Raw genomic sequence first — 13,749 nt, forward strand, 5'->3', positions numbered from 1 at the left:
ATATATATATATATATATATATATATATATATATATATATATATGTATATGTAAATTGTAAATTAAAGAATATTGTTGCAGCCCTAATCTCATACTGCTATTAAGTTGCCACATTCTGTGTCGAATAGGTGGACAGCTCATTTGCCTTGTTATGGGAGCTGTAATGAAGTCAGTTGCTGTTAAGATAGTATTGATTCAAATGGAAGACCTTCCGGGGCTTCTGCTGCTTGTGCGGCTGGTGAACCGCTGGAAAGCTGTTATTGTGAAGCAGCTACAGGAAGTGCTACCTTAAATTGCTGTCAGTTTTTGTTCAGTTAAAAACAAACTATCAAGATGGTGGCATCCTTTTGGTCCGTTTCTGTCAGCGCATCAGTTTTGCATATTGCGAGGGAGGAATAGTAGAAGAAGACGTAGCAGCAGTTAGCTGGGAAAACCCTGAAGTTACCACTGTCCACCAGATTTGACCACCTGTCTGCCATCCCATGTGGTCTGGCCTCCCTTGTTGACAACCACAAAGCTCGTGCATACAGAGCCTGTTTTTGCTTTATGTCTGGTACCTAAGTTATTTTCAGAGTTGGACTTGCTTCTTCAATAACATCTACATGACCTGTTACTCATTACAACAGGCTTTTTTTAAAGATAATTTTTTGGGCATTTTGGCCTTTAATGGATAGGACAGTTGCAGACAGGAAAGTGGGGAGAGAGAGAGGGAAGACATGCAGCAAAGGGCCACAGGTCAGATTTGAACCCTGGGCTGCTGCGGTACGGACTGAGCGTTGGTACATGGGGCACACGCTCTACCAGGTGAGCTACCAGGGTGCCCTGAAATTAGTTTTATTTAAGAGTATTGATTATTTATGAGAAAGTCAAAATTCATTGAAGCACAAAAACTTTCAGACTAGGGCTGAAATGATTCCTCGAGTAATTCGATTACTAAAAATCCTTTATGCAAAATGATTTGCCTCGAAGCTTCGTTTAATTAATGTTACCAACGTTGTATCGCTCACGGTGGTTCCGCACGGAGGATTATTACTGTCGCACACCGGGCTGACGCTGCTGGCGACACATGCCATGAAGACTGATTACAAAATGAAGACAGAGCGTAAGGGGCTAAGAGAAGAGACAGGCTGGAGAAAATGACAGAAAGTGTCCAAAGTTTGGAATCAGTTCAAACGTAATTAAAACGAAAACTCTGTACAGTATGTCTACTGCAAAACCGAACTAGCTCACCACAATAATAGCACGACGTCAGTGCTTCAGCATCTCAACAGAAAACATTGAGTCTAACTTAATCCTCCATTCCACGAAGCGGACCCCACAAAAGTAAATCAGTCGTGTGGACAACGCAACTACACCAAACGCAACAACTACCAAATTCAAAGGCAAGAAAATACGTAGTGGTGACCACTACAATTTGATCTAAAGAACCGGAAAAACAGCTGATTGTTGCGCACAATTTTCTCTCCCTCTCTTCACGGAGAAACGGCTGATCAACGATCTACTAGCATAAGTGTAACAGAGCTGTGTAGCATGTAATCAAATATATAAATGAAAATAGGTAGTATAACTAATATATATATATATATATATATATATATATATATATATATATATATATATATATATATATATATATATATATATATATATATATATATATATATATATATATATTTACACAGATCAGTCTCAGATTGAAACTTGTAGTTCTGAAAGTTAAGCTACACAACTTAAGGTAATGTTTATGTATGTTTAATGCATGCCTTAGTTTGAAGTTGTTATATCATTTCAGAACATTTTTCGGTGTATGTATTATGGCACTTAAACTTAATATGTTTAGTTTTTTGAGAGATGATATTGTAAGCAATGTAGGCAATACAAATGTTGCTTTTTCCGAAAATTAAACCAAACTATTGTACGTTATTGCTCTTCAATAAAAGAAAAGTATTTCTTATCCAATTACTCGATGGAATAATCGGTAGAATACTCGATTACTAAAATAATCGATAGCTGCAGCCCTATTTCAGACTTTGGTCAGGAAGCTCAACTTAGCTCTTATTTAATGTACGCTGCGGGGGTTGGTGATGTATTGGGTACCTGTTAATTCTGCCAGGCAGCAGGGTAAACGGAGCTCCACTGTGGATATGACACCGTTTGAGCAGTTTGACCTTTCTGACCTCGTGTTTAGTGCTTTTGGAGTGGCGAGTGGCCTCGGCTTAGTCTGCAGCTGCACGATTAGTTTAAAGCATCTGTCGCCCAACTTTTTGATCCTCCCTCACATCTGCACTATCGTAAGTCACTGCGGTGTCCATGTGCACTTAGTGCGCACTGCGCAGCCACCCTAGGCGTGGGGGGTGATGGCAGTTAAAAAATTGACACTAGGATGCAGTGTGCTTTCTGAACATGGGAGATAGCTGGGAAAAGGTTAATTCCACATTGAGTATTTCATGCACTGGCAAGGAGAGTAGAAAGTGGAAAACAAGATAGGAAGGGAGGGGTGTTGGAAATGGAGAAGGAGCACATATACACACTTGTCAGCCTCTTTGGCAGACAGTTATCCAGCCCAGCCCAGGGAGTGGAGAGATTGTTGCCTTTGTCTTAGTGAAAGAGGCAGCACTCGAGGAGAGTAAATCAGCTCTTTGTTTTTGTGTGCCGCTCCCTAACATGTCTCCCAGTGTTCATTAATTTAATTAGACATGGAAAAGGAGCAGGCAATAACATGCCATGAGATAAAACCCCAGCATACACCCTAATGTTTTTTGGTAAACAAAGTCAACAACACCCCACATGGGGGAAAAATAACCCAGACCACAGGTGTCCCCAATAAATAAAACGGATATTGAAGTGTACTCAGTTCTGCCTTTGTGCTGCTTTCAGTATATAACTAAAAAGTAGTGGAAGAGTGTCTTTTGCAATGTGGTGCAGTCTTTTGTGATGTGTTTTATTGCGCGAGTTGATATCACAACGACAAAACACATTTATTGTTCAGCCCTATTTGCGATCTTTTATATTACACATTTTAGCTTTAGGGTCTTGTAACCCATCCTTTATCCAATAATGAGGGTGGTCTTAGATGCGCTCACTGTCATTCACTGTTTTGTTTTCCGAAATGATGAACCATCTCATCAACAACATTGCAACCTTATCTTCACAAGTGCAGTTCTTCTCAGCTCTCAGCCTATACTTATTTACTGTTCATTTTACTCCCCTTGGATAATCATGCTGATGGTTTGCTTGGCTCCTTATGTTTGCCTAAGATCAGGTTCTGGGCCTATCTCAAGGCCAGCTGCAGCTGAAACCTAGACACCACTGCCTCAAATAAAAACCCAGAGCTCTGGATCAATGAGGTCAGTGTCTGGTCCCTGAAGTCGCTCGGGGGGGGGGGAGGAAGGTGAAACTCCATCCACTCCCATGACATCAGAGCAGCTAAGCAGCCGCTTCAATGGTGCCTCACTCCTCCAGTGCTGCAGTCTTAACCTAAGCATAGATGTGCTGATGGCTACATGGGTCATAAGACCAGTTGTTGTGAATGTGCTCATTGTTGAAGACAAACAAGTTTGGATTGTGGATCACAGTACTCCCAAATCATGAATTTAAAATGCCTGGGCAACTTGAAAGTTCTTGTGATAAGCAAACAATGGAGCCATGCTTGTAATGCGGTGCACATAATCACAGCATTTCCATAGTCTACACACGTAGGAATATTTATAGGCCTTTTCTAAATTTTAAGCAATATCCTACATCATTAGTGCTCAGCAAGAGCTTCGCTGCCTGATGTAGCCACACTGCTGACGCACATTGCCCCTCTTCTTTACTTCCCTATTACAGTCATCTTTGCAATCTTCCTGGCTTTCAGGTTCATGTTTGATGCCTGGCACAATAGACAATCGTTGGACTGCTTCTGAGAGGAAATCATCCCTTCTGCAAAATTATAAAGAATGTGGATACTGAGAGATTGGCTCTGTACTCTCTGGCAGCTGTTAGTGTTGAAGACTGCATACAATTGGTAGGGGGAAATTATGTCTGAAGAGACTAAACTGTGGAAATGGTAGCTGGCATTTCTTCAGGAGCCTGACCTAGCTGTGGTATATTTGGATAACCCTGTCCATAGCTTGGCATGCATGTAACATTTGTACAGTGCTACATGAACAGTGGCTTTCAAGTCACTGAAACCAAAATACAGATACACCTTTTTGAGTATTATTAAGACATCATTGGGCCAATTTCTAGAGGAGTCAATTTGTAATTCTCCTGCATTGTCTCTATTCTTTTCCTAGGTCTACAGAGAAGTATTAGAGCCCTTGAAGTTCTCAGCTTTGATGCAGTACAGGTACAGCTATCTATATTCAAACAGTTTCTAAATTTACTTTTGGTGTGTCTCTTAGCTAATCATTGTGTCTGGAGCAAATGGCACAGTTGGAGACTAAAATGTGAATGAAGGCTGGGCAGATAGAAAGAAAATAGATTATCTTGGTGTTGGAGGGAGGTTTTGTGAAAATGTGTGAAAATGACATATATGCCAGTTTTATGCCGGTCAAATGCTGTAAATAAATCACATTGTAAAGGCTACCATACGCAGTGCATAGGAATTTTATATAGGCTAGCAAATAATAACAATAAACCCACTATTAATTACATTATCTTAATGCAGTGTAACTACTGTAGCATGTAAATAATGCACATAAAATACAAACGTGAGCAAGGGCGTTCAACAATCGCCATTATATCGAACCAACAGCCACATGTAACTTAGCTAGCAGGTGAAGAACACAAACCACGAAATCACCAGCTAACAATGAACTGACAACATAAGTTATACGACTTACAGTTCTCAAGGACGCACACACGCGATCTCCGCTGGCTAGTCATCCTCCGCACAGCAACAGTCTCTTTTTTCCTTTCTCTCCCTTTTCCGCCGGGTGGCGCGCGTGCCCGCTCGCTGTGTGAAGCGCTATTCTCCTAACAATCGCTGCCTATAGACGGCCTTTTGTACAATGCACTCGCATGTAGGAAACCTGGTGAATTAACCTGCAACGTGTCAGCTGTTTGGAAATTCTTCAGCGTGTGTGAAGAAGATAACAAGTTTGCAATATGCAACACCTGCAAGGAAAAAGTAACATAACATCACACTTTAGATGTGTGTGAATTTCACATCCATTTTATAGCGATCGATTATCTGTTCAAAAAAATTTCTATGTAAAATGTTCTATTAAAGAAAAGATAGAAAATAAATATTTGTGTGTGCTGTAAAGTGGTTCGAAAAAATGAAATCGGAATCGGCTAAAATCAGTATCGGCAGGTCAAACTCAATGAAAAATCGGAATCGGCCTAGAAAATTGTAATCTGTGCATCTCTAATTCCTAGTTATGTTTATGTAATCAAATGCATGTTGTAGTTCATCATAACTATAAATGAAGGCAAGAGAATTTTATCATTGTCTGCTTAGCAATTTCCCCGGGGCTAACCCTGTATTGTTTTACTACCACAGAAACTGTTGTCCTCATCATTCTGGTGGTAGAAATAAATTGACGCTGCCTTTTATTCTGTGACTGCTGTTGCACATAAGTAGGGTTGGGTATCGTTTTTTTTTTTTTCGATTCCGGTGCTAAATCGATACTTTTAAAACGGTGCCGGTGCCTGAACCGGTACTTTTCAATAAAGTAAAAAAAAAAAAAAGAAGAAGTAAAAAAAATAAGGGTAGTAAACAACAGTCAGTGACTTGTTTATTGCTAAGGCCATGGTCAAAATTAAAGATTTAATAATAATGTAATAACTATAACAATAACTTATTTCACCAGTAAATTGCTGTTGAACCCCAGATGGGAAAAGGGTATTTTACAATTACTGTGAATGCACCACGAGGCTACCTGTTTTAAGTGAATGCACCGTGTGTGTTGTTTAATTCCGACAACGGCAGCTGCAAGTGAACATCTGTGTTGTTTAATTCCGACCATATAAACGTACTGTAAATCTATGAATTGCGACAACGGCAGCTGCTGCGCTGCAGTGCAGACTGTTACATCCCGCTGTTGAAGTCCTCCACAGTGAAATACAGTCACACTTTACACTGTTTAACGTTCGCTGTCAGCATTTTACCGGTGTTTAATCCAGCTGCTAGCTAAAGGTAGGCTAACGTTACATGCTGTCAGGTGTAATGTAAAGTCAAGCACCGAAATGAGGCACCGAAACTTTCGTTCTTATTCGGTCTCGTTACTACCGTTTTTACGTCGGCACCGGTTCCCTATTGGCACCGAGTTTCGGTACCCAACCCTACACATAAGCCAACACTGGCCCAGATTCCATTGTATAATAGAGATACCTTTTACTGATCAAATAGTTAAAAATCTCCTGTAATGTAGAATATCCATTCTAGCCACTCTGACTTCCTTTTCCTCTCCCTTCTCTCTCCTCCAGTGCACCGAGTGCAAGATGACGGAAGAGGTGATTGTCATCGCCAAGTTTGATTACATGGCCCAGCAGGACCAGGAGCTGGACATCAAGAAGAATGAGCGCCTCTGGCTCCTTGATGACTCAAAGTCCTGGTGGAGGGTTCGAAATGCCACCAACAAAACAGGCTTTGTGCCATCCAACTATGTGGAGAGGAAAAACAGTGCCAGGAAAGCTTCTATTGTCAAGAATCTTAAAGACACACTTGGTAAAAACAAATCTGTTATTGTTTCTTCACTTTGTAAGTGTTGATATCAACATGAGATGGTTTGATAAGCATTAGCCAGAAATCGTGTTTAAGTTTTTTTTTTTTTTTTTTTTTCCAGAGCTTACACGATTCCAGTTAACCTGTATTTGCACTCGAAACATTTCTGGTATTATTATGTCTTCAGTCACTCATAACATCTTTTTGATAAGAGACTGACTTGCTTTGTGTTTCATACACAATTGGTTATTGTTGTTCAAAATGGAGTAGCATCAGAGGAGCATCCTTTTATCTAGGCCAGCACTACCTCAGTTTGTTTTTGACCACATTGTTGCGGTATCTAATGTAGCCTACTGTATAACCGTTTCCGCACGAAGGTGGTCGCAGGCTGATGTCTGATTGGTTGAAATGCTGAGAGCTATTTTCTTCTCACAGCACACTTGGACTGATACTTTAGTATCTAATTGAAATGTCTATGGTGTAGTGTCGAATGTAATGCAGCGCTTTTCCATTTTATCTTGAACCATTTGCACAGGTAAGGCAGTTTTTATGTATAATTTTTTTGATTTCAGATGTTTTTTGGAGGTTAAATATAGATGGTTTCATAACTGTGGCACAAAAAAGGTAATGTTTTCTTTCGTGCTGACAAATCTTAATATCTCCTGCCCTTTTCTCATGACCAGAATTGATACGACACAGGTGTTGTTTGCTCTGTCAACACAGCAGTAATATTTCTGGTCACTGCCATTTGCCGAGGGCCTTGTACTGCCAGGAGCAAGCAAAATGTGACTGTGTATGTAAGCCAAGGTTACAATTTGTCTTAGCTTAATTCTTTTTGATGACAGAAATTTATGATGATTTGGGATGCGCACTCTTGACTACTGGCATCCGGTCTGGAACGCAGCCAGAAAACCTGGCATTTGTTTGCCTATAATTTCACATTTTGATAAGTTTTCCAATGTGTTTTTTTTTTATTTATTTTTTTTTTTATAAAAGGCGAAGGTCTTGTTGTTAGTTTCTGATAGTTTTCACACTCTAATCTACGACTTGTTCTGCTCTGCAGGGCATCTTGTCTCATTTGAGAGCATGGAGGGATAAACATGTTTGTTGGTGTACTTCAACCATGTTTGTTTGAGCCGGATTAGCTTTAAGGTTTAAACACCAGCATTTGCCACAGATATTTAAAGGCACACTAAAACAGGCCTGCATGATATTGACAGTACAGTTTTTATTTTTTAAAAAGGCTTAGGGTGGCTGTGGCATTAACACAGTACTTTATAGTTATTGTAAGTGTATCGTAGTTTATTCAAATTTTTGTGATACTGACAACAAAGCTGATGCCAGGACCTGCTGTTTATGGGCCCATTTGACAGAAACATGACATCAAACCACACTTGTGTGTAGCCTTATCTCCGTTGCTCATTTATGTGGTAATGATGGCATACCCCAGCGTAGGGTGACCCCCTGTGAGGAAGCCCTGGGCCCCCACTTGGCTTTTCCTTGCACAGAGGGACTAAAAGAATGGGAGTGTTCAGGGTACTTCTAACCAGAAGTGTGTCATCAGTATCACACACTGCAGTGTTTGCAAAACACTTATCTGTTGGAAATGTGAACTGTGTCTTCCTGTTAGCTGTGTGGTTTTTAAAAATGCATGTGTAAGTGTTGTGGTCAGAAGAGACTGGTGACATTCTGGCAGCGCCGTGTGCTGAAATACTCCGATGAAAAACAATGTAAGAACAGGAAGAGACCTTAAGGTGTTTCTTTTTTTTTTTTTTTTTTTTTTTTTTTTTTAAGTTCACATCTTGCTAATTTTTTTTGGCATTTATGTCATGTTAACACCAACTTTAATTTACAAGACGTTTCCTATTTGTTATAGCTTGACTCAAGCATGTAAATTGTTTAACTGCTGCACTTTTAGTCTGTCCAGTTTTGCCCTTAAGTGTGTATTTGTCCGTTATGTGTCATGTGTATGCGTGAGTGTGTGCGTGTGAGGGTGGGGGCATGTTTTGTCATGCACCACAGACATGAGCCTCCCAACAATTTCCCACCTGTCACTATATCCATTGATAAAATAACCTCAGGTGAACAGCTGCACGACACACACAGGCTCAGGTCTCACTCGCACATAAACCCAATAAAACACGGACTAACGGAACACATGAGTTAAGGCCAAACTGAACCTCGTTTAACACTAATACAATCATCGGAAGCTTGTAAATACTTCACCTTCATTTGTACTTTTTTATGATCTCTAAGTAGATTTGAGATATTTTAACTAGTGTGGGATAGCAATGAGAGAACCAGCCTGATGACTACACTTCCATATGTTATGTGGGAGGAAAAATGTATTTTTTCTTTTTTCTTTTTTAATCAAGCCCGTTGCTGGGTGTGGAGTGGTGTCATCGTTTAAAGAATGTGTGAGGGTATGATCTGTCTGCAGATGGCTGTGTTTTTTTGTGTGTGTGTGTGTGTTTTAAGGACTCAGGTTTCCTGGGTTTGTTGTAAAGTTATGAGTGTGTCTCTACAAACAACTGCAGTCATGTGACACTGAGCACTCACTGACTCACTCAACCGTCCCCACAGATCCTTACTGAAAGAATTTATTTAGATCGCTACCCTCTTAGAAATACCAATCTGCTGCTTAATGTTGATACAATATAAAACCTTTCAATTTCCCTATATCTCTATCTCTCTCCTTTTATCTCGTTCTTTCTCTGAGTCTGAGCTTCAATCCCCTCCCTCCCAACTTCTTCCCCTTTCCATGAGGCCTCTGTACTCTTCCTTCCAGAGCTAGACTGGAGGCCTCTCTATACTGCACTCTTATTGGCTAAGACTGACCACATGGTCATGGAGTGGGCCGCCCTGCTTTGCTTTCCGCCCAGCTTTTCTGGGTGTTCACATGGAATAACTCTACAGCCGCAGTGGGAAGAGAGCAGGGGCCGGGAAAAGAGTCAGAGAGCGAGGGAGAGCCAGCGAGCCCAAAATGGACATGGCTAACCTATTCAAACATTTCTTTCGTGAGTTTTTAAACTTTCCTCGTCTTCTGCCGTACTTTGTTTGTTGTTTTACAAGTGTCAGAGAGAGCTTTTGTCCAAAGTTTTGAGTGGTTCTTTTTTCTCTCTCTGACTGTGCAGGAGCTGTTGTCAAATCTTTTTTTTTTTTTTCCTCTTTCATCTTCCCTTTCTGATTTTTCCCTTTGGTTGTAAGTCGGTTTCAGCTTCAGGTCAGCCAAACGAAAGTGTCATATTTAGAGCAGGCGGGAAGTGATTTCTGTGCTAACATGTTGCTCTGAAAGAGAGAGGTTGTCTTAACCGCTTTCTGAGGCTGTGTCTGTGTGAGCGGCTGCAAAGACTGGGTGGATATGCTTTTGAGAAGCCCTCTGCTGAGCCAAAGCCTGTAATTGCCTCAGCAATCCTTCTCTGTCTCTTTCTTTGACACACACACACACACACACACACACACACACACACACACACACACACACACACACACACACACACACACACGGTAATCCTACTCCCATTTTTTTTCTAGCATTTGTCCTAGTGAGTGGGCAGCAACTCAGTGGATTACATTATTATGCTTGAAGACCCCCTCTCCACCCTAGGAATATCTGAAGACATAGCCAAAGTCTGTTTTCTTTTATATTTCTACCCTCAGGGCAAGCTCGCTCATTCTGGGAGGGTCCCCCCCTCAACCCCACCGCCAGTCAAGGGCTACAGTTGAAGGGACGCGGGGTGCTTATGTAGAACACTGTAGTCATTGTACTGAGAGGAGCCAGGGGTCTCTGCTGATTGATGGAACCCGGGCTCCCATCTCCCGCACCTCGCTTGGTTATCAGAGGAATGTCATTGCCCCGGCAGCTCCGTGGGCCGTAGATACTTCCCAGCCACACTGGCACACTTTTCAAAAGGCCCTGGCACACACCCATGCTGTAATCTCACCTTGTAACCGTTGAGTGGTATCTCCTGTCTTTGCCTATCTTCCCTAGTGCTGGTGTGTGTGTGTGTGTGTGTGTGTGTGTGTGTGTGTGTCCTCTGCTTGTAAAGAATCCAGAGAGTGTAAAGGGCTTAGAAGAACATAGAGATGAGCTAACAAACCTTTTTCTTGTGTAAACTGAGAGCTGTTAGTCTCCTCTTTCTCGCTTTCTTTCCCCTCCTTCTGTTTCCCTGTTTCTCAGCCTCCCCAGCAAGCGGAAACTCTAATTTAAGCCACATTTCTCCCTGAGCGTTAGAGGAGTGCAGGCCAGAGAGGAAGTGAGAAGTTAGGAGGAAGTTGAATCATTGTGCAGGGTCTGTCTGTTTGACTTTCTGGCAGTCTCTGTCCCTCACTCCCTCTTTCCAACTCCCGCTTCTTTTCTCCAAACCGCTGTTCACTGTTCAAAGCAAAAGACATAATCATAATTAAGAGATTGGTGGGAGAGTCATCAACATCACTTAGTCCTTTTTAAGATGTGTTTCTCTTGTAAAGCTGTCCACTCATCGTTGTTTTCCTGTGTCTTTTGCCATTAAGAATTGCTTAAAAGGAAGTGAGCAGTGATTTAGGCTTGTTGAAGACTAGCAATCGCTGTGTATGTGTTGGTAGTGAACAGTGGAAATGTCTACGGCGCAGCTCCCCTTGTCCATTAAACGTAATGGTTCGACTAAACGATGAGTCGATTGACAGAAAATTAATCAGCAGCTATTTAGATAATTGAAACATCATTTGTTTTTTTTGTTTTTTTTATAAAGCCAAAATGCCAAACATTTGCCAGTTCCAGCTTCTCAAATGTGAGGATGTTTTTCTTTGTCGTATATAATGATAATCTGATAATAGCGAAAAATGTCCATCACGAGTTCCCAATGCCCGTGATCACATACTTAATGTCTTGTTTTGTCCAAGCAACAGTCCAAAACGGAGAGATTCAGTTTACTATCATAAATAAATAAATAAAAGAACCAATTTTTGCTTAAAAGATACTTTTAATCCATTTATCAAATAGTTGCAGATTAATGTTCAACTAATTGTTTCAGCTCTAATGGTCTAATTTCCTGTTTTAAATGGTTTGGGTGGGTGTCTGCGAGTATTCTCCTGTTAAGAGCTGAATTGGTTTGTGATCGGCCTAGAAGACTTAACACGCTCACCCCACGTTGAAACTTAGACTTTGAAGACTGGGTGCTAGATCCTTCATGTGGATAAGAATATATTAAGGTACTTTAGACAGCACTTCAGTTAATACTTTTTATTGCCAGTAAAAAGTATTAACTGGAGTGCTGTCCAAAGTACCTTTAGTGTTCGGTCTAGCAATATGTTTCCTAAGACTATTAAACCTCATACTTTTTTGTTATTGAATGAAATGTAGTACCGAGTATCTAAATGTCATGTGTCTGGTCAGTTTTGTAGTCTTGTTTACTTATTTTTTTGATAGGTTAATTTCTGATTTTAAATGAATAGGTTTCCCATGTGTGGCTTGTCTTTAGACAATATTTTAAAACTTTGGCGTCTTTAATAAAAAAAAACAAAAAAAACGTAAGTATCATTTTGTAATTGGTACCAAAACTCAGGTATCATGTTGGCACTCAGCTCGAGTCATTAGACAGATTTTTTTATTTATTTTTTAGGAAGTAATGCTTATCGCTCAGTTTAGAAAATGACTGCCCATTTTTACAGATAGGTAGACGCTGGAGTTTGTGTGTGAGATACTCATTCCAGTGTTGCGGCAGTGGTACACCTACATCAATAGCCGTGCTTGATTCACAGCTAGGAGGATATCAGAAACGCAATCAATAACTCCTGGAATTAATATACAAGCACCTTGATTTACTGTCAGGAAGGGTTCTACTTGGCGTAGTTCCTGACAGTAACGCTGCACTGTCCAGAAGCTGTAAAAACCAAATGCAGCGCTGTGCCTCCATGCCTCCATGCCTCCCTCTGCTCCATCACAGAGACTGATGGCTGCCTGCTTTTGATGTCTCAGACAGCTGAAGTTGAAAGAGCTTTGCGTGTTTCCTGTGCAGTTATCAGTCGGCTTGATTGAAGCTGTCATCTTAAAAGGCACCCCAAACCATCCCCATTGAAGAATACACCAACTCGTGTGTGTGTGTGTGTGTGTCCTTTAGTTAGTTAGACTCACTCTTTCTGACTGCACACGGTGTCATTACATTTAACATGTCTCATGCTAGACCATATGGCTGAGAGTTGCTGTGTTGCATCACGTCTGGTGAATGCGAGTGACACATTGTTGCCAGAGTTTAAATTGCCATGGACACATAGGGGATAGACATTAGGATATGATGGGGAATCGCCAGTGCTGTACTTATCTGATTACCAGCAAATTTTGGCTCTAAAATATATATATATATATATATATATATATATATATATATATATATATATATATATATATTATATATATATATATATATATATATATATATATATATATATATATATATATTTTTTTTGTGAGCAAACAAGCCATTACACTGCTGCTGAAGTTGTCCCAGTGATCATGTTCTGTTCAAGTACGGGGATGTTCAGACACTGTCAGACAGCCTGACGCGGGGTGTTGTCGTCCACAGAGGAAGAGCCCTGGAATGGAGGGAAGCCGAGGGGTCGAAAGGGCCCTGGCAGACAATGGACGGCCAGCCAGCGTAGGGAGGCCAGAGTTAAAAAACAAAACTAGTTCCTGTCTGTCACTGGTAGCCAAACAAACTCCCCAGCACTTTCTTCTCCTCCTGCTGGTGCATCTCATCTGTAAACAAAAAGTGAAGTGTTCGGCTTTAAAATATGCGTCATCACAGGGATTTACTGCCATCTAACCCAACATGATTTCCTTCCTCCGCATCATTCTCTCAGGAAATGCAAAGGAAAAAGCATCTGACGTTGAAACAAAAGTTTCCAGTGCACAGTACTTTTTAGTTTCTCTTCTGTCTTGAAGACCCTTCCCAGGTAGCAGTTTATTGTTGGTGGCATGGTTTGTGGGTTTGGGTGAAAGTGCTCCGCTACCACATCTGCGTAGACACATGCAAAGTTCATGCAGTTGGCAGTATTCAGGGTTGACTTCAGGTGGAGAGATTAAGTTTGGGCACTAAGAGGAGGACTGTGCCTCCCTCAGC

At 40.9% G+C, this 13,749-nt stretch overlaps 1 protein-coding gene across 3 annotated transcripts in view; it reads left to right on the forward strand.

Moving 5' to 3' along the window:
• The window catches only part of nck1b (NCK adaptor protein 1b), a 28,344-nt gene that overhangs the window by 8,592 nt on the left and 6,003 nt on the right, over positions 1-13,749 (forward strand). Inside the window, exons 2-3 of one of the 3 annotated variants that reach the window (XM_039790091.1) lie at positions 4,278-4,330; positions 6,415-6,655. In XM_039790091.1, coding sequence (XP_039646025.1) covers positions 6,430-6,655 — 226 coding nt within the window. In that variant the 5' untranslated portion in view covers positions 4,278-4,330; positions 6,415-6,429. Of the gene's footprint in view, positions 1-4,277; positions 4,331-6,414; positions 6,656-9,543; positions 9,670-13,749 lie in introns of those variants that run through there. The other 2 variants (XM_039790092.1, XM_039790093.1) reach the window with 2 other exon arrangements.

This window comes from Perca fluviatilis, chromosome 22 (genome assembly GCF_010015445.1).
Source record: "Perca fluviatilis chromosome 22, GENO_Pfluv_1.0, whole genome shotgun sequence".
Taxonomy (NCBI): domain Eukaryota; kingdom Metazoa; phylum Chordata; class Actinopteri; order Perciformes; family Percidae; genus Perca; species Perca fluviatilis.